Raw genomic sequence first — 25,234 nt, forward strand, 5'->3', positions numbered from 1 at the left:
GTTTGTATTTCTGCTTTAGACAACAGAGATTAACATCATTCTTGAAGTATCTGTCTCACATCGTCATGGGTTACGTCAACCTATAGTACCAGATATTGAGAACATTAATTCTTGATTTTCAGTTAGCAATGTGAATGAATTGGTTAATGGGGTACTTTGGAAATACAATTAAATCGCTGTATGCTATAACAAGTTGCTGTTGTTGTCTTGATGTTGATAAGATTCTGAGGAAACTAACTCTTTAAGAAAATTTTAAGAATTACCTTGATGGAGTGGAATTATATTCAAGGCCCTTAAAAATGTAGATTTTATATTTTAATGTCTTTATATTGCATTTTAGGGGCATATTTTATTGACTAGAAATGGGAATTGAATTGGTTTTATATAGCTATAGTCTGCGAAAGTGTATGTTGTTTCATGGCGGAATTGGAATTAAATGGAAAATCTTCAACCTTGGGGAGTATACACTGTGATGGAGTCTTCTTGGCCAATTGCCAAGCTTTTGTGTGAAATAGTACAGAGCTGCAAGTGTGTGGACACCCAGAGCTGCTGCATTCAGGAAGGGAGCTGCAGCTGGTCGCATTATCGTCTCATTTGTGGGTTTTAGAACAAAATGCCAGGGAATCATCCTGTAGCATTACACTGATGGCCTGAAAGGAATCTGTGATAGTTGTAAATTGATGAAGATGTAGTTTAAATTAACATTCCTTCCACACCTCACTGTGATGAAGAAACAAACAGAGATTTTCTGTTTCTGTGTGGCATGTGCGTGTGTTGTTTTCTAGTGCCCTTTAGTAGTAATTTTACTTCAATTGCTTGTACACTAATTTATTGTAGTTAGACTGAATGATTAATTTAGAGGTAAAACATGGGTGCATTAGGTTTAACATGTTTGATGATAAGTATCTTGACTAAAGTCAAAGCCTTTTCTGCAGTATGCTTTGTGCCCTAGAGAAGTTATATTCTGAGGCTTGCATTTCTTCTTTCCCTACTTTCCCCTTGCCAAGTGTCCCTCCCGTGTCCTGTGTTTGGAATCCTTTATGAAGTTATCACTGAACTCTTCTCTTCCTTTCAGCTCCAGTTGTAGCTGGATGTAATCTTTCCTGCACTCAAAGCTCTTGGAATACTTGTAATTTCCTGCTGCATGTTATTTGTAAATGTCCTTGGGGACTGCAGACACCATATCTCAGATCTTTATATTCTTCCCTAGTATGCAGTGTCTGGTGCAGAGTAGGCAACATATGTTTGAAAGACTGAATTGTGTTAACTGTCTTTCAGAAACGGGAAGGTTACACCAAATCTATAATACTGTGTCCTCTGATCATCTTGAAAGACTAAAGAGCCTCAGAACATTTTTCCTGCAGAAGACTTAAATCATTATATAGGTGAACTACTTCCTTTCCCTCTACCTTGTTGTAAGCAGGGGTCCAGGGAGGATGCATGCATTAACCAGGCAGAACAGTATAAATCAGGTTACTGTTTCATAAGAGAGAAAGCAGTGCCAAAAGGAATGATTCTTATTTGACACAAACCCACTTCTTAAGGAGATAAACAGATTAACATGAAAGTGAACGGTAAATTAAGATTTCGATGACAATAAAAATCTTCCCAAGATTTCACATGAGATCTAGTATTTAGTGTACTGTTTGTTAAGTAATATTTCATTCACTTCCATCCCAATTTCCCTTCCCTAACCAATACAAATGGAATTGTATGTGGTATGCACTATTGTGATTGAGAAGAAACAAATATTAAAATTAGGAACTGTGATTTTTTTATGGAGGTAGACCTTTGGAGTTAATAGATTTAAAATAATGAACCAATAATTTTTTGACATCTGACATAGTCTTGTCAACTTTGATATCCTTATCAATAATAGCTGAATTTTTGAGAATGAAGAATTATGAAAGGAATATTAAAAGTATATTCCTTCAGGGCAGGCAATGTTTTAAAGCATCCTTTCAAGTGAAGAAATATGAAATGTGAATCATTTGTCTAGAAAAGAGGCTTTCATTTCAAATTTTAAGCGCTTGTAATAAATAGCAATTTTAATTAAAATGAACAGAAATAAAGCTTAATTTGTGAGTTTAAACAGATAATGAATCATTTTGTACAGCAGTTGTGATTAAAAATTTAAAAAAAAGATTTTTAACTGTTTTTATAAACTATTTGGACACAAATTTTCAGTGTAAAAAATTAGACAACAGGGAGGATTTTGTTTATTTAAAGACAATATTTTGGGCTGGGCATGGTGGCTTAAGCCTGTAATCCCAGCACTTTGGGAGGCCAACGCAGGCAGATCACGAGGTCAGGAGATCAAGACCATCCTGGCTAACATAGTGAAACCTCGTCTCTACTAAAAATACAAAAAATTAGCTGGGCATGTTGGGATGTGCCTGTAGTCCCAGCTACTTGGGAGTCTGAGGCAGGAGAATCGCTTGAACCTGGGAGGCGGAGGTTGCAGTGAGCCGAGATCGTACCACTGTACTCCAGCCTGAGCAACAGAATGAGACTCCATCTCAAAAAAAAAAATAAAATAAAAATGAAGTTTAAAAAGAAACTTTCTAATAGAGGGTAGTGTAAACACATAAAAGGTTCTTCCTTAAGATGCTGGTACTTGTCTACTTTTAACCAAAGATATGGGTTTTCTCTGCAGGTATTCTAATTTTTCATAATTGGCTTATTTGATGGCAGTGGATCAGAATTTAGAGGCAGGTAGATCACCTGAGGTCAGGAGTTTAAGACCAGCCTGGCCAACATGGTGAAATCTCATCTCTACTAAAAGTGCAAAAAAAATTAGCTGGGTGTGGTGGCAGTCACCTGTAATCCCAGCTAGCTGGGCAGCTGAGGCAGGAGAATCGCTTGAACCCGGGAGGTGGAGGTTGCGGTGAGCTGAGATTGCTCTATGGCACTCCAGCCTAAGCAACAAGAGTGAAATTCCATCTCAAAAGAAAGAAAGAAATGAAGTCTTTAGAATATCAGCTTCCTTTTATTTTAGTATTGCTGTCATTTATAATAAACCCAGAGGTCAGATTTGCCTGTAAATATCAAACTGTCATGGAAGTGAATGAAAAGGAGCTTGAAACTTAATGAACGATCTGTCACTTTTTGAGGGGTATTTGTTGCATAAGAGGTTTTATTTATTTATATATATTTTTTGGTACTAATATGGTTTACTGTATAAAGATAGCTTTGTAGCCAGTAAATTAAAGGACTTGTTTGTTTACTATTGCATAAAGAAAGGTTTCATTTGTATGATGATTCCTTCTTGTTTCAGATGAGTAAAGGATGGTTTGGTTTGAGAATATTAGTTCTTCAAGGACATGATGTGGAAATCTTATGACTTGGGTAACTTCAATAGCACTAACAACAGGAATTGGAAAAAAAACTTAGAATTTTAAAGCTGAGAAAGAAAGAGGTAGAGATTTTTCTCTGTTTTGGGTATGACATGTGTTATTCAGTATGGTAGCAATTGAGCAATTAAATGTGGCTAGTGTGAAGAATTGAGTGTTTTTTGTTTTAATAAATACACATTTAAATACCCCCATGTGGCTCATAGCTACTATTGGATGGTGCAGCCTCAAACTATTAACATTGAACATTAAGTATATTAATTATAAGCTTTCAAAATCTTAAGCTAGAAGTCTAACAGAAACTCCAAAAAGAAAATCAGCCAATTTTACACATTAAAATACTGTAGTTGCAAATAACTATAACTTAAAGCAAATCTAACCCAGTACGATATCAAAAAGAAAAATTATATAATTACCAAGTAGAGTTAATTTCACTTGAGTTCTATGAATATATTCATTATTAAAGGAAACTCCAGATTATTGTCCCATTAGAAGCAAAATATACATTAATAAATAAAGCCATTTCTCATTTTAGAAAACTAATACCATTGAAATAAAAGGAAACTTAAGCTGTTATAGTTTGCCAGAAACCAGAAGGCAAACATCATATTCTAAATAATGAAATGCTAAAGCCATTTCTATTTTATCAGAAACAAGACTACTACTTCCTGTCATCATTTACATGATCGTTACTATTATTAAGGATTGTTTTGGTAGTTCTAGCCATTGCAGTAAGACAATAAGTCAAATAATTGGCATAAATATTGGAAACAAAAATTATTTCTACTTTCAAGTTATATGATAGAATGGCTGGAAAGCCCAGGGGGACTCTAGTAGAAATTAAGATGACATTTAGCGAGAATTAAGAAGACATTTTGGAAAGCTGATGTGTGGGAAACATACACAAACTAATAGGTTTCTCTTTATTAGTAGTCATCAGTTGAAAATGGAAATGACCAAGCAAAAATATTCAACAGAACGACAAAACTATTGGTTACGCCAATAGTTTTGAAATAAATGTGTTAAAGTAAGGTACAAAGTGAAGGCAATGACCCTTATTAAGAAAACTTGATACTATAATAAGTAGTCCTTTTCTCCCTCAGTATTTACTTTCAAAATGTTTACTTGGAGGGCCGGGCGCGGTGGCTCATGCCTGTAATCCCAGCACTTTGGGAGGCCGAGGCGGTTGGATTACAAGGTCAACAGATCGAGACCATCCTGGTCAACATGGGGAAACCCCGTCTCTACTAAAATTACAAAAATTTAGCTGGGCATGGTGGCGCGTGCCTGTAATCCCAGCTACTCAGGAGGCTGAGGCAGGAGAATTGCCTGAACCCAGGAGGCGGAGGTTGCGGTGAGCCGAGATTGCACCGTTGCCCTCCAGCCTGGGTAACAAGAGCGAAACTCCATCTAAAAAAAAAAAAAAATGTTTACTTGGGACAGAGCCTGGTTTACATGATGGTCCTCAAACATATCGTGAACAGCGTTAAAAAAAAAAAACCTTTTACTCAATAACGTTTGTTGAGAAGCTGCTATGTGCCAAGGACCTAGTTTTTAGTGCGGTGGTCTCCACAGTAACTCACTGGCGGTATGAGAAGAAAATTTAGAACTACTACACCTTCTTATTTGGGAGGGGGAGAAAAGATTTGTCAAATATTTAACACGCGCTGCCAGAGGTCTGTAGATTTGATGATTGTGTGCCATGAGCTACACATAGTCTCCTAAATCAGTTTCACCTGTGGTGTCCTCACTCTGTTTACTTTGAGCATTTTGCATTATATATCTGCCTAGTTAGATGGATTTCTCCTTCCATATAACATGTTTAGCCAAATGGGCACACGTTTTAAAAGATTATAAATTCTGTAAGATAATGACGATGATGTAAACACTAACAAGAAAAAGGCAAATGGACACATTTTCCTACTCTGTGCTTACCAAACACATTATAGGATAAAATTGTTAGCTCTCTAACACACACTAATAAGACCTGAAAAGTTGGACAAAATGTTTAAAAATTAACATAAAGATGATAGGAGGTATGAGTCTATATTCACTGTCATTAATGTCAAACCTTTACCTTATACGTATATTGTACTTTGAGAAATTATGACCAGGCATGGTGGCTTACACCTGTAATCCTAGCACTTTGGGAGGCCAAGACAGGAGGATCCCTTGAGCCCAGGAGTTCAAGACCAGCCTGGGCAACATAGGGAGACCCTGTCTTTAAAAAAAAAAAAAAAAGGAAATTAGTTTAATAATAGTATGAAGATAATTGTGAATAGCAAGACATTTGAAATAGTTTATTTCATCTCTAGCTCATTCTTTAAAAATTCCTCTTTTTGTAATACATAATTTATATTTACTTGTATATATAATTTATGAATACAAATACATATACATACATATATATATAGAGAGAGGGTAGTGGATACTCAGTTTTGTGGTTATTTTTTATTGTACTTTAGGTTCTGGGGTACATGTACAGATCATGCAGGGTTGTTGCATAGGTATACACATGGCAAGATGGTTTGCTGCCTTCATCCCCCCATCACCCATATCTGGTATTTCTCCCCTTGTTATCTAAAAAGGCATATAGGCCGGGCGCGGTGGCTCAAGCCTGTAATCCCAGCACTTTGGGAGGCCGAGGCGGGTGGATCACGAGGTCAAGAGATCGAGACCATCCTGGTCAACATGGTGAAACCCCGTCTCTACTAATACAAAAAATTAGCTGGGCATGGTGGCGTGTGCCTGTAATCCCAGCTACTCAGGAGGCTGAGGCAGGAGAATTGCCTGAACCCAGGAGGCGGAGGTTGCGGTGAGCCGAGATCGCGCCATTGCACTCCAGCCTGGGTAACGAGCGAAACTCCGTCTCAAAAAAAAAAAAAAAAAAAAAAGGCATATATATAGTGGACTGGGTGCAGTGGCTCACGCCTGTAATCCCAGCACTTTGGGAGGCCAAGGCGAGAGGATCATGAGGTCAAGAGATCAAGACCATCCTGGCCAACATGGTGAAACCCTATCTCTACTTAAATACAAAAATTAGCTGGGCATGGTGGCTGGTGCGCGCCTGTAGTCCCAGCTTCTCGGGAGGCTGAGGTAGGATAATTGCTTGAACCCAGGAGGCGGAGGTTGCAGTGAGCCGAGATCGCACCACTGCACTCCAGCCTGGCGCCTGGCAACAGAGCGAGACTCTGTCTCAAAAAAAAAAAAAAAAAAGAATAAGTGTAATGAAAAAAATGAACAATTTCATTTTTGTTTATTACTTGTAAACAGAATTTGAAATAACTTTCAAGCTCTAATTTTATTCATTGTTTACTTCCCTAATTATGTAATACAATAAGTAGTTTGTGTTTCTTATGAAAATTTGCCTTCGACTTGATGTATCTTTTTTCAGTGCACAGTAGTATATATCCTAACAACAGTATGTATACTATACCATGCTGTACATTTAATTAGGGGTTTATTAGCTATTGGCCTAAATAAGTTTAAAACTATTTTATGACGATATTTGGCTCAAAGAATTTGAATTTGATACTAATCTTTACATAGCCAAGATGATTATATTACTTGTCTCAGTCTTAAAAGTAAAGAAAGAAACCAATCTCCTTCTTACCTTCCCTTTTTATATCCTGTTTCCTTATCTAACATCTCTAATATGTACCCTAATATGATTTTCAGATATTTTGTCTTTTTAATGTTCAATGTCCTTACTGTTTCTTAAATACTTCTTTCTTTCTATTACATACAGTTCTTATCTGACAAAAAGTAGAGCTTATCTTTAGGCCAGGTGTGGTGACTCATGACTGTAATCCTAGCACATTAGGAGGCTAAGGAGGTAGATGGCTCTGAGCCCCAGAGTTCAAACTAGGCTGGGCAATATGGCGAAACCCCATCTCTCCTAAAAATACAAAACTAGCTGGGCATGGTGGCACGTGTCTGTAGTCTTAGCTACTCGGGAAGCTGAGGTAGGAGGATGACTTGAGCCCAGGAGATGGAGGTTGCAGTGAGCTGAGATCATGCCACTGCACTTCAGCCTGGGTGACAGAGCCAGACCTTGTCTCAAAAAAAAAAAAAAAAAGTAGAGCTCATCTTTTCTTAAAAAGTCACTTAAAATCACTAAGTACAAACTTGCTTAGGTATAAATTTTATAGCCTAAAAATTGGTCATATAATGTAGGCAGTCCCTGACTTCTGTTTATCACATGAAGTCCTATTTATATGACAATACTGAGCTCGGACCTCCTCTCCTAGAGGCCAGTCAGATTATCAGAATCCTGCCTAGGCCTCTCCTGTCACAGTTTCTCAGTGCCAGTAATATATAAAGAAGAAAGGAGAAATTGAGCTTTTTCAAATACTATGGATTTCAGCTACATGTATTTTCACCGAGAACATTTAAATATGTTTCATAACATTTATTTCAAAGTGGGATATGCATTCCAGGTTTTGGAAGACCAATCTACACGTTTTTGAAACATGACCTATGAGTTACGTACTTTTTTGTACTACTTATTCTGGCGTAATCTTCTTGAAAGGAAAATTAAGAGGAGAGGCTAAATTTTTTCCCCAGTGTCAGGTACGCATAATTCTGACCAAAAAGCTTCAATACAGTTGTTGTGAATCAGGAAAAGGTTTTTAGAATTTACTTTTAAATCCATCTGTTTGCTTTTTTTTTTTTTTGGACAGAGTCTTGCTCTGTCACCAGGCTGGAGTGCAGTGGCACAATCTCGGGTCATTGCAACCTCCACCTCCTGGGTTCACGCGATTCTTCCACCTCAGCCTCCCAAGTAGCTGGGACCACAGGCGCGTGCCACCATGCCTGGCTAATTTTTTTTGTATTTTTAGTAGAGACGAGGTTTCACCGTGTTCGCCAGGATGGTCTTGATCTCTTGACCTCGTGATCCGCCCAGCCTTGGCCTCCCAAAGTGCTGGGATTACAGGCGTGAGCCACTGCGCCTGGCCCTGTTTGCCTTTTTACACACCAATATTAGTGGGACAATTTCCAGTTTGAAAGTAGTGTCTCATCTGAAGACTAAAGCAACCTGGCAACATTTACATTTTCATTTATTTTCCACCTTTGCTACTTATTTTCTTTTGACCTCTGACCAGAGAGGAAAAAGAAATCAAATCAGGGGAATGTAGGCAGCTAGAGAGGAATGTGCTGTGAGGCTAGCGGTTACACAGAGGAAGGAAAGGAACATTTACTAATCCTCTACCATGTGATAGGCACTCTCACCTTACAAGTTTTGACCTGTAGAAGCAGCTGTTTTCCTTAAAGAATAGCCGTAACAATAATAGTAATAAAGACGACTTGTATGATGTAAATTCAAAAGTAGAAAAGTTATATTCTTAAAATAAATGTCCCTCTTGGTGACTATAGGAACACCTAGAATTGGCTATTGAGAATAGAGGTATTTGGGAAAACCTAAAAAAACTTTGTCAAACCAGTGAAAAACAAATGCAGCCAAATTAAAATTAAGTTATGGTTGGGCATAGTGTCTCAGGTTTGTAATCCCAGCACTTTGGAATGCTGAGGTGGGAGGATTACTTGAGCTCAGGAGTTGGAGACCAGCCAGGGCAACATAGTGACACCCTGCCTCTACAAAAGTACGAAAATTAGGCATGATAGCTCATGCCTGTAGTCCCAGCTGCTAGGGAGATTGAGGCAGGAGGATTGCTTGATCCCAGGAGATCAAGGCTACAGTGAGCTGTGAAAGCATTGCTGAACCTCAGACATGATGACAGAGCAAGACCCTGTCTCAGAGAGACAGTGACAGAGAGCACGCGAGCCAGCGAGCACCAGGCACGTAGTGGCTCAGGCTTGTAGGCCGAGCACTTTGGGAAGCAGAAGTGTCTGGATTGATTGAGGGCAGGAGTTCCAGACCAACCTGGAAAACATGTCAAAACCCCATCTCTACAGAAAATTAAAACAATTATCCAGGCATGGTAGCGTGCCTGCCGTCCCAGCTACTCGGGAGACTGAGGTGGAAGGATCCCTTGAGCCCGAGAGACGGAGGCTGCAGTGAGCTGAGATGGGCCCACTGCAATCCAGCCTGGGTGACCCTGTCTCAAAAAAATAAAATACAGAATGAGACCCTGTCTCAAAAAAATAAAAAGAGTTACAAAAAATTTTTTTAAATGTTTTAGAGACCAGGGTCTCTGTCACCCAGCTGGAGTGTAGTAATGCAGTCATAGCTCACTACAGCCTCTTAACTCCTGAGCTCAAGTGATCTTCCCACCTCAGTATCTCAAGTAGCTGGGACTAATTGGCTAATTATATATTTATTATTTATTTTATTTTTGCTTTGCTTTGCTTTGTTTTTTGGGACAGAGTCTCACTCTGTTGCCCAGGTTGGAGTGCAGTGGTGCGATCTCAGCTCACTGCAGCCTCTACCTCCTGAGTTCAAGCGATTCTCCTGCCTCAGCTTCCTGAGTAGCTGTGACTACAGGTGCACACCACCACTCCCTGCTAATTTTTGTATTTTGTAGTAGAGACAGGGTTTCACCCTGTTGGTCAGGCGGGTCTCGAACTCCTGACCTTGAGTGATCCACCCACCTTGGTCTCCGAAAGTGCTGGGATTACAGGTGTGAGCCACCTTGTCTGGTGAATATTTTATTATTTAATTTTTTGTAGAGATGGAGTCTTGCTGTGTTGCCCAGGCTGGCCTAAAATTGAGTTCTTTTTTCTTTCTTTTTTTTTTTTTGAGACAGAGTCTTGCTCTGTCACCAGGCGCCAGGCTGGAGTGCAGTGGCACAGTCTCGGCTCACTGCAGTCTCCGCCTCCCGGGTTCAAGCAATTCTCCTTCCTCAGCCTCCCGAGTAGCTGGGACTACAGGCTCATACCACCATGCCCAGCTAATTTTTGTAGTTTTAGTAGAGACGGGGTTTCACCATGTTGGCCAGGATGGTCTCGATCTCTTGATCTTCTCTGATCCCCACGCCTCGGCCTCCCAAAGTGCTGGGATTACAGGCGTGAGCCACCGCACCCCGCTGAGTTCTTTTTTCTTTCTATTTTTTGAGACAGAGTCTGACTATTGCCCAGTGTAGTGGCACAGTCTCTGCTCACTGCAACCTCTTTCTCCCGAGTTCAGGCAATTCTCAGGCCTCAGCCTCCTGAGTAGCTGGGATTACAGGCACATGCCACCACCTCTGACTATAAAATTGAGTTCTTATAGTTCAATAAAGTTATATTTGTTATCTCTTTATGCTAGCGTGTAGTATTACAGAATTTTGGAGCAGTTATAGTATCTTAGATTCCCTACATTACCAGTGCTATGTAAGAGAGAATTAATGCAAGTTACATATGTAATTTTAAATTTCTTAGTAGCCATATTAAAAAAGCAAAAAGAAACAGATGAAATTACTTTTGATTGTGTTTTTTTTAACAGTGTGTCAAAAATACTGTCAACATGTAATCAATATAAAATTATTAGAGATTGCATTTTTTTATATGAACTCTTTGAAATAAATCCATTGTGTATTTTATGTTTTAAATACATCTCAACTCATGAAATTTTCATAAAAAATATTTGGTATTTAGATTCATAAAAATTGCAGTTACAAAAGTAGATTCACACTGTTTCAAACATTGTTTAACAATAGAGTACCAAACAAATCATTTTTCTTCAATATTTGTATCTGTATTGACAAAAATTACGCATCTCTTAAGAACAATTGATTTGACTCAGAAGTGCTGGACCGTCAAAATATCCATGCAGATTAAGTAAGCCCACTAATGCTTATGAAGACTTACTGTTATCAATGTGAAATTCAAAGGGGCATCATATAAACTGAAAATCAACTCTAAGTCCATCCATATCAACAAAGCATTTGTTGTATTTTTCATAGGTTTTGCAGCCAGTTTACACAGTGCTGTCTGCTGCATGTTAATTCATGTTGAAAAATGCATAATCATTAATTTGTATTATAAAAAGCTTTAGTTTTAGCATGAATTATTGTACCTGTCTAGCTAGGTCATAAATAAGCTTTTTCTCTCCTTGGATTTCCAGATCTAGCTAATTCATATGCATTGTGATATAGGGGTGAAAATGTAAATCGCACTGCGGTTTCTAAAAATCTACTCCTGTTTTACACTTTCATTGTTGAACATTGGCAAGCATTTATTTTGTTTCAAGAAAATCTGAATTAGAGTTAACAGAATTGTAAATCTTTGCAAAGCTCTTGTTTGATTCAAGCAACCAACATTAGCTAATAATGTGCTTATTAAATTCATTGTCTTCTGTTTCTTTTAACAGTTCTATAAACTGGTGATGATTTAGAGCATTTGTGTATATGTACTAAACCTTTTTTTTTTTTTTTTTTTAAACAGAGTCTCGCTGTGTTGCCAGGCTGGGGTGCAGTGGCACAATCTCTGCAACCTCTGCCTCCCAGGTTCAAGTGATTCTCCTTCCTCAGTCTCCCAAGTAGCTGAGACTACAGGAAGGCACCACCATGCTCAGCTACTTTTTGTATTTTTAGTAGAGATGGGGGTTTCACCTTTGGCTGGAATGGTCTCGATCTCTTGACCTCATGATCCACCCACCTCGGCCTCCCAAAGTGCTGGGATAACAGGCATGAAACCACACCAGCCTGAACAATTTTAATAGCTGCCTCCATGATACACTCTGCCGCAGGGCACAAATATTTGCAGTGTGTTTCACACAGCAGAACAAAGTAGTAAGAGAAATAAATCCAACAAATACAGATGTTTGAACATTGTCTTGCTAGAAACTGACTTTTACGTGTAGCTGAAAGTTGTAAATGTTGAGAATTCAAAAATATCTACAACATAAGATTGATTTTTAAATTTAAGGTTGCAAATCGATGAAGACATTTCTATGTAAATTTGAAGGTCATTTGAGACAGATATACTCATAGTATTTATTGGGCATTATCTCTTCTAAAATTCTTCTAAAGCTAAAAGTACTTGTAACTTTTAAAATGCTGACAATTGATCTTTAATATTGTTAGAAAGCCTTTTATTCACTGACAGTTGCTTGGTGTCTCAAAGATTTTTCACTTTCTGTAATATATCTTTTTAACTCTTTTCCACATAATTAAAAAATATAATTTCCTTAACTGAAATAATTTAATTTTTCATCTCTCCATCTTAAAATTGTTTTCTACATTGGACAAGAATCTGAACTGGCCAGCACTTTGGGAGGCCGAGGCGGGTGGATCACGAGGTCAAGAGATCGAGACCATCCTGGTCAACATTGTGAAACCCCGTCTCTACTAATACAAAAAAAATTAGCTGGGCACGGTGGCGCGTGCCTGTAATCCCAGCTACTCAGGAGGCTGAGGCAGGAGAATTGCCTGAACCCAGGAGGCGGAGGTTGCGGTGAGCCGAGATCGCGCCATTGCGCTCCAGCCTGGGTAACAAGAGCGAGACTCCGTCTCAAAAAAAAAAAAAAAAAAAAAAAGAATCTGAACTGGTCAGGTGCAGTGGCTCACACCTGTAATCCCAGCACTTTGGGAGGCCAAGGTAGGAGGATCACTTGAGGCCAGGAGTTTGAGACCAGCCTGGGCAACAGGATACCTGGCTATATATTTTTTTTAATTTCAAAGAAAAAGGCTGGGCGTGGTGGCTCACGCCTGTAATCCCAGCACTTTGTGGGGTCGAGGTGGGCAGATCATGAGGTCAGGAGATTGAGGCCATCCTGGCCAACATGGTGAAACCCTGTTTCTAGTAAAAATTATGTCCCAGGCTGACTTCATGTCATATCAAAAAGGATTACTTTAATAAGAAATAAATCAGTTATTTAATTTACTTTGAAATAATTTGTTAAACCACTTATTTGTGGCAGAGGTTCACTTTTCAATTAAATATTAATGGCATCCTGTAAATACATAAAAAGTGATCTGAGTTTGCTCTTAGACTTTACTTTCCAGATAAATGCTAGCATTTTGAGTTTTGGACACTGAGTATTATTTTATTCAAACTACACGCATAAATTTATACAAAAGTAAAATGAAAATGTAAGCAGGAATTCAAGTAGAGTAACAATACAATTTCATTCTTCAGTGAAAGCTTAAGGTTTGTAGAGGTACCAAATGCCTAAAGTCCAGATTTACAGACAAAATAAATCATATTCTCTTAATATTTATGCTGAGAAGGAGCAAAAGATTATAAGTTTTCACTAATTTAATTACTTTATGTGATTGCTATAAGACCAATGAAAAAGTGTTTTCTCCTGCTAGTAGTACTTTGATAATAGAAAATGGTCCAGGATGTAAAAGATGCTTCTGCTATTTGTGGAAATGCTAGGCATTGACTTGAGAGACTCTGAGAATATGTTAGAGAAATCTTGATTGACTGCCTGGGTGGTCAGTTGATGAGAGTGTGTGTTAAATAATTACATACATAGTTTTCAAAAGCATTCACTTAAAATTTTCATTTCTCTGAATAAAGACACAAGCATTCTTTTTTGTGTAATCTTTTAAAAATTACCTTTTCCCACCCCTTTCTATCTCTTTCTCTCTCTCTTTTTAATGAAATGGTTTTCAGATCTAAGATGTTTTTGGGATTCTGCTAGAAATGACCTAATTTTTACTAATTGCTGTGCTTTCAAAGTTTTGTTTGCTCAAAATGACAGTGTTATTTTTATTATTCTTTGATAGTAATAACAAGTGGTTTCATGCAAAGCTGCATATTCAAAAGAATATCTTAGTGCCAGTTTGTAAGTTGTTTTTGTTAAAATTGGCCTTATCCCAGGAAAAAATTAAATGCTAATGTATACAAGTTAAAGTTTATATTATGTGTGATTTCTTACTCTTGTATCGGTTTTTAAAAATACCTTAAATATTTTACTTCAAAGCACTTAGCAGTTGCCTGAATGATATAGCCACTATTTTATACTTTCGTTTCGTAGTACCTCAGAATGAAAGATCATTCTTCCAACTCATCTGAATTCAATTTATTTTAATTAAATTATGTTTAAAATATACAGCTTTAACTTTAGTTTTTCTATTCAGATATCCCTACAGGTTAATTACATTTTCCCTGCTTTTCACTTAAATCTCTCCTCCCCCAGTTCCCCATTAATTTGGGTTGGGAAGTGTTACCTTAAAGCTTTAGACTTAATGCTACATGAAAAGACTCGGTGCTTTTTATTTCATTTTCCATGTATTATGCACCACTAAAAAGAATGTAACACATGTAGCCACTTATTTCATTTTCAAAGGAGGAATTGAAGAGCTTTTGAGTAAAAAATGTGAAAAGAAGCTCGTGTTCATTGCCTCCATGGCTTTTAAAAAAGACTCTTAAAAAACATTTCATTGTGAATTCCAGGTACTCTTTAAACTTACCACCAGCAGTAACTGCCTGCAGAGCCATGTGATCATCTTGGCAGCAGCCAGGCCTTTTAGTGATTTCATTACTGTGGTTTCCTCAAGCTCTTTACACACATTGATTAATATTTTCCTTGCAGTTATCGCTGTGATGATTTTGTGGTTAATGACACCAAGCTGGGACTGGTACAGAAAGTCAGAGAACACTTACAAAACTTGGAAAAGTAAGTAATAGGCCTTTGGAAAAAGAAGGGAATAGAATGGGGTAGAAGGGTCTTTTGGAATTTTTGAGTGGGGTTTTTGTCAATGAGTTTTATAACTTCATGCTTTTAATATGATTGAAATGTTGATAAAATAAACCTTGGCTTTGGATATCTAAAACTTGGCCCATAGTTAATGATCATAGCTCTGCTTTTATTTTATTTAATATTTGTCATAAACCATATCCAAGGTCCCAAGAGTCTGTTTTAAAATTATTACCAACAATTTATAAGCTTATTTATTTGCAAGGGGAATTTTGAGGGTACAAGGAAAGGGCAGAAAATGGTGTGAAATCATTATACAGTTACTTTAGGTAATAGAAAAACCCCTGTCAAATGTATTATGAGGTATTAGGAAGCACTATGATTTATGCATCATTTTTAAGGGAAATTAGGTTTAATTAACATTGTCCACTTTGCATCTATACAATAACATAGGATCCTAGTTTCTTTTCCTTGCTTGTTAGGGACAGTTAAGTATCACTCAATATTACAGGAGCTATAAATACTTTGTCATCATAAGAAATGAAACAGTTTATGTGTGAATAGACTTTTCTTAGTATAGTCAAATAGCTTAGTCAGATAAAACTCACTGGACCTGAAATTGAAGCAATAAACAGAAACCCAGCAAGCCATGCCTTTGAAGCTACAGTGGATAGAAGCACGGCTGTGGAATGGCTGCTGACTCAAGTGAAATCTGTGTAAATCACACCAAATCATTAAGTGCCGTCTAATTTATTTTGGCAGTTGGTGTGTAGAAGGTATTGTGAAAACATGCACAAAGCAGGAGTTCCTTAGCAAACTTAAGTGCAAAGCCCATAGAATGTTTTAAAATTGTATACTGAAACGAAATAACCTAACTTCTTTGAGGGCAATACTGTGTAGTGTTTGTTAAAACCACAGTCATTATGTATGTCTCATTGGCTTACTAGATTATAAAACAGATATAGGAAGAATAATGATTTCTTTAAATCTAAACCAATTAAAGTACTTTGGGCTTAAGGACTTTTTGGGTTGTCATCTTTTGGCTCTTTTTCAGAGCGCTTTTCTCTTCTAATTTGATGAGCCCTATCTAGGATGAGAGACAGATACAGACACACATATCCAGAATGTTTAATTTTCTCTGAAATTGTTCACAATAAACCATGAAGTCTGAGATTTTTGAAGGAATGTATGTAGTATCCCTCTTTGGTGTGGTGATGTCATTGTAAAGGTCTTAGTAACTTGATTATTCGTTATAGAAGTGGGTGGTGGCTACCAGAATACTTTTTTCTGCCACTTACAGTTTTCTCTAAGAAAAGACTACCCTCTCAGTCTGAAATAAATAACCAGAACTAAGTCAAAGGGAAAAGGGGGCATTTGAGAACCTGCATGCATTTATACAGTTAGGAAATCTTTTATTTCCAGTGACCACTTCATCAGATGAAAGGTGTCACAGACCACCTGTCTACACATCTGCTTGGTCCCAGGGAAAAGTCTACGTTACAGTCCCTTTACTATGTTGAAAAAAATTGCCTAGGTTCATTTTTCTGTTTTGCAAACATTGGTTTAATCTGTAGTGAAATTTAGAAACTGTGATCATCTGTGTTTTACTTAACTTTCGACTATTCCACATACACTGCAGAGCAGCACTGTCCAGCAGAACTTTCTGCAGTAGTGACAGAAGTGTTCTCTATCCACGCGAATACAGTAACAATAGCCATATTTGAAAAGTGGCTAGTGCAACTGAGTAACTCAATTTTAAACTTCAATTAATTTAAGTAGCCATGTGGAATGAGTGGCTACTATATTAGTGTGGATCTAGAAGATACTGCCATTTTCAGAGTCACAGAGGATAAAATGGAGTAACTTATATTTTTTTAAAGTGAAATGCCTTATTTATATAGGTTTCAACTGAAAATGAACTCTTAGGCATTGTCATAAGGAGTATATATACTATGCTTGTGGTCTACCTTCTCCACTTTGCGTATGGAATTGGTCTCCTCATTTGCAGTTACCAGTACTGTGAGAGAGACACACAATTCTGAAGAACATTTTGAGGCTTAAAGCGCCTGTCACTATTTCTGATGTTTCACAGACATTATGATTCATGTGGAAATTCTGTAAGAAAAAATAATTATGTATTTACTTTGGATGAACTTGGTACTTTGAGAAAGTGGGAAAGAATTGACGGCCTTATAAGTCTGTGGTGTTTAACAATAATTTTTACTTCCTTCACGTTAGTTTGCCTGAGACATAATAATTTTAAGTGACCTTTTGAAAATAGAAATAGCTTTCTGATAAATTGTAAGCAAAGTATCTCTTCCATCAAGAAAAATTTTGAGTGATTTAAATTCAGAATTTCTGCACTAATAAGGATTTGTTTTAGAAAGTCCTTTGGAGCATAGCTGCATCTAATGAATGTATATGGGCCTATATTCCTGTAACTTATTTATCATTCCTCAAACTCAGATCATATCATCATCTATTAAGACAGATGAGCAAAACATGACATCTTAATCTAAATTAAGAAAGAAATAGCATATGGAGACTTACTGTTAAATTTCAGAGCAGTCGTGTCAGACCAGGGATTTCCTTTTGTTTTGAGGAATGAGTCTTCTGGTCTGTGAAGCTTCATAGTCGGTCAGACAGCGAGAGAGTGGTGGTGGGGAGTGTCCCACGGGCTGTGTCTTCCCGGCCAGCTTTGCCAGGAGCAGTGTCCAGCCCACCTCTGCTGGAGGAGCAATGGGGATTTCCAAGGAAGTGGAGCTTCTCAGTTAACTTTAAATACGTGTGGGCCCCCATGGGCTTGACAAAGCAGCCAGGCAGGTCTCCATGCCCTAGGTGTTGAGGACAGCTTGAGTTTTATGGTGTGGCATGTATATCTTAATATATTTTTCACTATCTGTGTTTTAATAGCTCAGCTTTCACAGCTGACAGGCATAGGAAAAGAAAACTTTTGGAAAACTCAACACTAAACAGCAAGTTATTAAAAGTAAATGTAAGTAATTAAAATTTATTCAAATATAACCACTGTTTTGTTACAACTCTAACATGTAATGTTACCTGTTACAGACTTTTATATATGTGTGTCTTGGATTTGGAGTATTTTACATAGTGTTTGCCACTTGTACTGCTGATTGTTGCTGTGACCCCAGTGAGTCCATCTGTGAGCACCTTGGTCCCATCAGCATTACTGCTGTGCTCCTCTGCCCTAGAAAACACTTCACTCTTAATGCCTGCTCACATTTTTTAATCATCAGAAAACTCAGCCTTCATTTTTAAGACTGTCTTTAAGTTCAAGCAGCTTTTTTTTTTTTTTTTTTTTTTTTAACACACAGAGTCCTGCTCTGTCACCGAGGCTGGAGTGCAATAGCAATCTCGGCTCACTTCAATTTCCACCTCCTGGGTTTAAGTGATTCTCCTGCCTCAGCCTCCCAAGTAGCTGGGACTATAGATGTGCACCACCGCTCCTGGCTAATTTTTGTATTTTTCGTAAAGATGGAGTTTCGCCATGTTGGCCAGGCTGGTCTCAAACTCCTGACCTCAGGTGATCTGCCCATCTAGGCCTCCCAAAGTGATGGGATTACAGTGTGCCGGGCCTCAGGCAGCTTTTTAAGATTCATATCCCGTTAGGAAAACATGTATTGGTCATTTATGTATGGCTTAGAGTTAAAAGTTTGGGGACAAAAATACTTGGGGTGCATATATTTTTTCCATTTCTCTTAGTTTTTATAGAATCACAAAAAGGCATTAAGTCTTAAATGTTATTTTAAGGATTTTCCTGTTTTTTGCATTGTGTACTCCATGATACTCATTAATGATGATTTCCTTATAAGTTTTCAATAAAGATACTTCCATTTAGAACAATCTCAGGATCAGAAACAGCCTTCTAAAAATATCCAGACATTTATACAGAGAAAGAGAGTTTGTTTGAAATATTCATTGGACAGAAAAGGACCAATTCCAAATTGGCTTGGTGCGAGGGTTTCAGAGGCTTTAACTTAGCCTTGATGTTTGAAACTATTGGCCTTCCCTGGGCATTACTGATAGCCTCTTCTTACACCACTTACAGGGAAGCACCACTGCCATTTGTGCCACAGGCCTTCGGAATTTGGGGAACACATGTTTCATGAATGCCATTCTGCAGTCACTCAGGTAACGTTACAGTCAGAGCTTAAGTGTCTGACATTAAAGGTTAAGAGCAAAGGCTCTGGCTTCCTGTCTTGTCTGCCACTAACTCTAGTTGTATGACTTGGGGCAAGATAACTTAATTTCCTGTGCCTTTGTTTCCTCATCAGGAAAATTTGGGGGACAGTCATTCCTAACTCATGGGGTAGTTGGGAAGATTAAATAATGTAATTTGTCTAAAGTACTTAGGGCAATGTCCCACAGTGAATAGTTATTTGCATTATTTCCGGTTGCTTCTTGAATAGGCTGGAACTGAGGTCAGCAAACTTTTCCTGTGAGAGGCCTGATAGTAAACATTTTAGTATTTCAGGCCACAATCTCTTTCACATATTCCCCTACTCCCCTCCCTTTATTAAAATAACACTTTAGGGCCAGGCATGGTGGCTCACGCCTGTAATCCCAGCACTTTGGGAGGCTAAGGCTGGCAGATCATCTGAGGTCAGGAGTTTGAGACCAGCCTGGCCAACATAGTGAAACCCCGTCTGTACTCAAAATACAAAAATTAGCTAGGTGTGGTAGTGCACGCCTCTAGTCCCAGCTACTTGGGAGACTGAGGCAGGAAAATAGCTTGAACTCGGGAGTCAGAGATTGCAGTGAGCCAAGATGGTGCCACTGCACTCCAGCCTGGGTGACAAAGGGAGACTCTGTCTCATAAATAAATAAATAATAAGATAAGACAACACTTAAAAAATGTAAAACTCGCTTTAAGAGCTGCCTGATGGAGGGCCAGATTTGGCCTGTGGGCTACAGTTTGCAGACCCCTGCCTGGGTTACAGAGAACCTTGTTCAGAGAGCTTATTTCAGTCATTAGTTGAGTCTTAACCCATTTATGCTGGAGTTTGCAATTTTTTTGTATGAAAATCAGACCTTGGCAATGACCTTGAGCAGCAGGATATAAATAACTCCCACAAGCTTAGGGTTCCAGTAATGGAACACTAGCCATAAACAGATTAATCAAGGTCATAAGATGAGATGTCTTCAAAATATGAGGCAAGTGGTAAAAATAGTCAACAAGGCTGACCTGAGTTTTGTAGAATAAATTATTTTGAAAGTTACATACTTTTAGATTTTAATGAAACATGAAAGGCCAGAATAAATGATCTTCCCCAGGTTATATTGCTGTTAAGAAGTAGAAGACATGTTTAATCTCTCCTGGAAGGTACTGCCTCTCAACTTATCTATTCCTAGTCAAAGAGGAAATTATATTTACTACTGAATTCTTATGATTCTGTGTAGTGTATATAAATAATATGGTCGGTTTCATGGTTTGTTTTTATCTGAGGTAATTATTGAATACCTGGAAACAAGCAACGGAAAAGAAAGAAATTGTGACTACCTATTGGGGATTTTTTTGAAAATAGATTTTCTTTTCTTTTTCTTTTTTTTTTGAGACAGTGTCTTGCTCTGTCGTTCAGGCTGGAGTGCAGTGGCACGATCTTGTCTCACTGCAACCTCTGCCTCCCAGGTTCAAGCAATTTTCCTGCTTCAGCCTCCCAAGTAGCTGGAATTGAAAGGTGTGGGCCACCACGCCAGGCTAATTTTTTGTATTTTTAGCAGAGATGGGGTTTCACCATGTTGGCCAGGCTAGTCTCGAACTCCTGACCTCATGATCCTCCTGTCTTGGCCTCCCAAAGTGCCGGGATTACAGGCGTGAGCCACTGCACCTGGCCTGTTTTCGGTTCTTTGTTTTTTGTTTTTGTTTTTTACAAAGTCATCCGTCTATACAGTTTTCTTAGAGTGAAGGAAGAATTATGAAGAAAATCAATGCCGGAGATTGCATCGAGCACAATTTAAATGAGACAACTGAAAAACTGCAGTTTCAAAATGTATATGTAGGCTTCATAAACTTACTTTACAGTCCTCTTCTTTTCTTTTTAAAATACTTTTTCCCTTCCTTTTAATGTAGTAACATTGAGCAGTTTTGCTGTTATTTCAAAGAACTGCCCGCTGTGGAGTTAAGGAATGGGAAAACAGCAGGAAGACGAACATACCACACCAGGAGCCAAGGGGATAACAATGTGTGAGTTATAAGAATATGTCCTTTCTGGCTTTGAATTACAAAACAAATGACTCTCACTGTTGATTTCCATTAGGTGTGAACTAACAGGCACATACATTTTAAAAAATTCTAAAATTGTGTTTAAGTATCTAGCTGGCAGTCTTAATAATTGTTGGAGTTCCTTTATTTGTCTTTACAGGAGGGATGAATTTAGCATTCTACTTATTGACTCTGCAGATTCGGGCATTCTAGAATTGGCATCTAGATATTAAACTAAGTTCTAGGTATAGACGACTGTGAATCTCCTTAGTCCATGTGAACTGATTTGTCTGACAGTGTTAGATAAACCTGTCTTGGATACTGAAATCAAATTAGTTGTGGGGCAATAAAGTCAATTTTTGGTTGATATGGAGATGGGGAGAAATGGACACGTGCTCATTAAGAACCAATCCTGTATCCCCATTTGGTGTAGACCTGCCTTATTTGGGGTTCGGAATATCTATTATGACAATTGTAGGGGGCACATTTTTCATATCTTTACAGCTCTTTTTCAGAAGGATGTGACTCATACTCCTTATATATTTAAGGTTTTCTCTGTCTGCCCTTTCCATTTTCACATACTCCCATTCGCATTCTGAAGGGCCATCTTATGATCTGACACTGTCCTGCCTTGGTGGCTGAGGAGAGTAGGACTAAACATGTCAGAATAGTGGGCAATAGGGCCAGAGTCACAGTGCAGGGAAACTGGAAAGCCAGGCGTGGAGCAGGCTGGAATGACATCACTACAAGTGGTGTTTGAAGGGAGTTTCCTTCATAGCAGAATCTAGGATGAGCTGGAAAGTGCCTGCATTCAAGGAGGCTTGGCACTTTATAGTAATCCGGTCAGAGGGGACAGCAGTGAAACAGTGGAAAAAATACATGTGTGTGAGTTAAGAGGAGAATTAGTAGTACTTGATGCATTTGTGTCATGTAGGGTTGAATTACAGACTGCAGAAATTGCCTGTGGCTGATTTAGGCAGAAAAGGAGTTTACTGAGGGACTATTGGTGAGCTAATTGTTACTGGGTGAGTGAAAAATCAGGTCTGCAGTCCAAGGCAGCAATGCTGCAGTCACTGTTACCCAGAGAACTGTCCTTTAAGGCCGCCACCGCCTCTGGTGCCCAGCGCAGCAGCAGAGTTCCTGTTGCCAGCGCTGCTGGAGATGGGTGCTGGTGGACGCAGCCTGACTGCTGCCCTGCTCTCTGGATGGGGCTCTTTGCCACCACTGCCACTAGAGAGGATTTGGTGCCACTCTTCTTCGTGTTGCTAACTCCTGCTTCAGATGGGCAGTGCCCAGGCTATGTACCTGTGCTCTGACTGCAAGGGAGCCTGAGAAGGTGAGTGGCTGTTTTAGCTTCAGTAGTGAGAGGCAGACTATTAAAGCGGGGATTCTCCAACATAGGAAGAAGGTTCAAGTACTAGGAAGTCAAAAATATGATTTGTATCGCAAGGTCCTATGTGATAATGAGGGTTGAGAAAGAAGATATTGAGATTCTCTAAGATATCAATCAAGTATCAAAAAATATACTTATGTTGACAGCTATGGAAGTTGAAGTTGAGTTGGATTAGTTTAGCCACAGGCATAGAAAACCAAAATTAAGTGACTTAAACATCCATGGTTTGTTTCCTCACATAAAAGTCAGAGGCTGTCTAGGGTGGTTTCACAAAGTCCTCGGGGCTCCTCCTGGCTTTCTGTTCCACCAACCCCTGGAGGCCCCATCCATCCACACAGTCCAGCACGGTGTTGGTGCTCCCCAAATCCATCTTCACTCCATCTAGCAGGAAGAAGGAAGGGATTGATATAGGACTACTTTTTCTTTTTAAGACACTTCCCAGAATTTGGACACACTGTTTTTTATTGTAAGCGTTTATATGTCCAGCAAAAAAAAGAGAGAGTTCTATTCCTGTGCAAGAAGAGCATGGATATTGGGTGATGGGAGGGGTGTACAGAGAGCAGTAGGTGCTGGAGCAGGTCAGTGCACACAGAAGTGAAAGTGGCAAGAAGACCGCCAGCAGAAAATTCCTGCTGGAAACTGGAGAAGATTGAATAAAAATGGTCGTGAGAAAATCTGACATTTGGAGTTGGAGTTGAGAGTCATTGCTGAAGGTTTGTGACACAGGCTGGAGTCTGGGGTGCTAGTGAGTGGCAAGAAGGAAAAGGCAGGACAGGGGAGAAAGAGAGCCTATTTGCTTGTTTTGCGTTTTAAAAATGTACGTTCTTGGCTGGGTGTGGTGGCTCACGCCTGTAATCCTAACCACTTTAGGAGGCCAAGGCAGGCAGATCATGAGGTCAGGAGTTTGAAACCAGCCTGGGCAGCATGATAAAACCATGTCTCTACTAAAAATACAAAAAATGAGCCAGGTATGGTGGCGCGTGCCTGTAGTCCCAGCTACTCGGGAGGCTGAGGCAGAATTGCTTGAACCTGGCAGGCACAGGTTGCAGTGAGCTGAGATAGTGTTACTGCAGTCCAGCCTGGGCAACAGAGTGAGACTCCGTCTCAAAAAAAAAATGTACTTTCTTAATAATTTGGCCTATAACCCACCCAGTGCTGTATTGTTTGCTTGTGTGTTCTCAGTGTACAAATATGGTGGTGCTTTGGCACACTTGGAGTTAACTATATGGTTACAAATTAGCTTTGTTGGGATTACTGGTACTTACATGGATTTTTGCAATGCTCTTATTTATCTGTCAGACTTTCTTCAGAGAAGACCAAATCCTTTTTAAGTGTTCATTTTGTATGTATTATGCATTTTAGCTGAGCGGACACTGTGTTGAAATAGTAGCCTCTCACTAATTCTGAGGCCGTTGTCCTTTCCTCTTTTCCAGGTCTTTGGTAGAAGAGTTTAGAAAGACACTCTGTGCTTTATGGCAAGGCAGCCAGACTGCATTTAGCCCAGAGTCCTTATTTTATGTTGTTTGGAAGATTATGCCAAACTTTAGGTAAGTATTATTTAAAGAAAGATATTTTAAAGCATTCATGTTAGTCTTTATACTGTTTATGAAATAATTTCTAATGAAGTGGTTGTATTCTAAGTATTCTAAATACTTCAGACTGGTTTGGCAAGGCAGCCAGACTGCATTTAGCCCAGAGTCCAGTGTTTTTTCTTTTTAAGAAGAAGAGCAGAAATTGAATACATCTGACTAAACAAATGTGTTTATTTAAATAATAGACAATAGAAATGTCTTTAACAAGAGGTAGGGTATTCTGTTGTAACCAACGTAAAGCCCTTATATATAACTTATGCACAGTAGGAAAACATACTGGACATAATTTCCTTAATTTTTTCACAACTTAGAATCTATTACCATCACACACCGTCCTGTTATCCCAGCTAAAAAAATTAGTAAGACGGGTAGAAGTTCGTGGTATTATATGAACTTTTCAGAGCTGACTTTGGAAGCTCTGGGAAGGCTGTCGTAAAGGGCCTGGGTCGCCTTCTCCAGAAGGCAGCTGTGCCACACCCTGGTTTGGCCAGAGAGCTACTGTGGTGCCTGTGCTTTCTGTCTCACCTTGCTTGAGCAAAAAACACCTTGTGCTGTCAGAGGAGTCCTGCCTTTTCTCGTAGGTCTGACATCCCTGTAGGGATTCAGGTGATAGCAGCTTTGGGGCACTGCAGGTGTTTGACAGCAGCCTTGGCTACCTTCTGCCGATTTTACCCTTCTGAAGCAAGTCATGGTTCTTACTGGTTAAGATTTGGTACCTAATGTACATCCCCTCTCCTTTTTTTTTTTTTTTTAGATGGAGTTTTGCTCTTGTTACCTAGGCTGGAGTGCAATGGCACGATCTTGGCTCACCGCAACCTCCGCCTCCTGGGTTCAGGCAATTCTCCTGCCTCAGCCTCCTGAGTAGCTGGGATTACAGGCATGCACCACCGCGCCCAGCTAATTTTTTGTATTTTTAGTAGAGACGGGGTTTCACCATGTTGACCAGGATGGTCTCGATCTCATGACCTCGTGATTCACCCACCTCGGCCTCCAAAAGTGCTGGGATTACAGGCATGAGCCACCGCGCCCAGCCCCATCTCCTTTTTTTAAAAAAAAAATCATGCTGTATTAAACTTAGCGATCTACGTTGTCCCGTGGCCTAAAAAGATGTATTGTTAATATAGAGAAATATTAAAAAGGTAA

At 39.0% G+C, this 25,234-nt stretch overlaps 1 protein-coding gene across 5 annotated transcripts in view; it reads left to right on the forward strand.

The window, feature by feature from the left end:
• Window positions 1-25,234, forward strand: part of USP3 (ubiquitin specific peptidase 3) — an 84,083-nt gene that overhangs the window by 36,727 nt on the left and 22,122 nt on the right. For all 5 annotated transcript variants that reach the window (XM_021666230.2, XM_064361391.1, XM_064361388.1 and 2 more), the window contains 5 exons: window positions 14,779-14,862; window positions 17,797-17,878; window positions 18,953-19,035; window positions 20,975-21,088; window positions 23,933-24,046. In XM_021666230.2, the coding sequence (XP_021521905.2) occupies window positions 14,779-14,862; window positions 17,797-17,878; window positions 18,953-19,035; window positions 20,975-21,088; window positions 23,933-24,046 (477 nt within the window). The remainder of the gene's footprint in view (window positions 1-14,778; window positions 14,863-17,796; window positions 17,879-18,952; window positions 19,036-20,974; window positions 21,089-23,932; window positions 24,047-25,234) is intronic.

Source organism: Aotus nancymaae, unplaced genomic scaffold (assembly GCF_030222135.1).
Source record: "Aotus nancymaae isolate 86718 unplaced genomic scaffold, 86718_ANA_hifiasm-v0.15.2.pri h1tg000041l, whole genome shotgun sequence".
Classification (NCBI taxonomy): Eukaryota; Metazoa; Chordata; class Mammalia; order Primates; family Aotidae; genus Aotus; species Aotus nancymaae.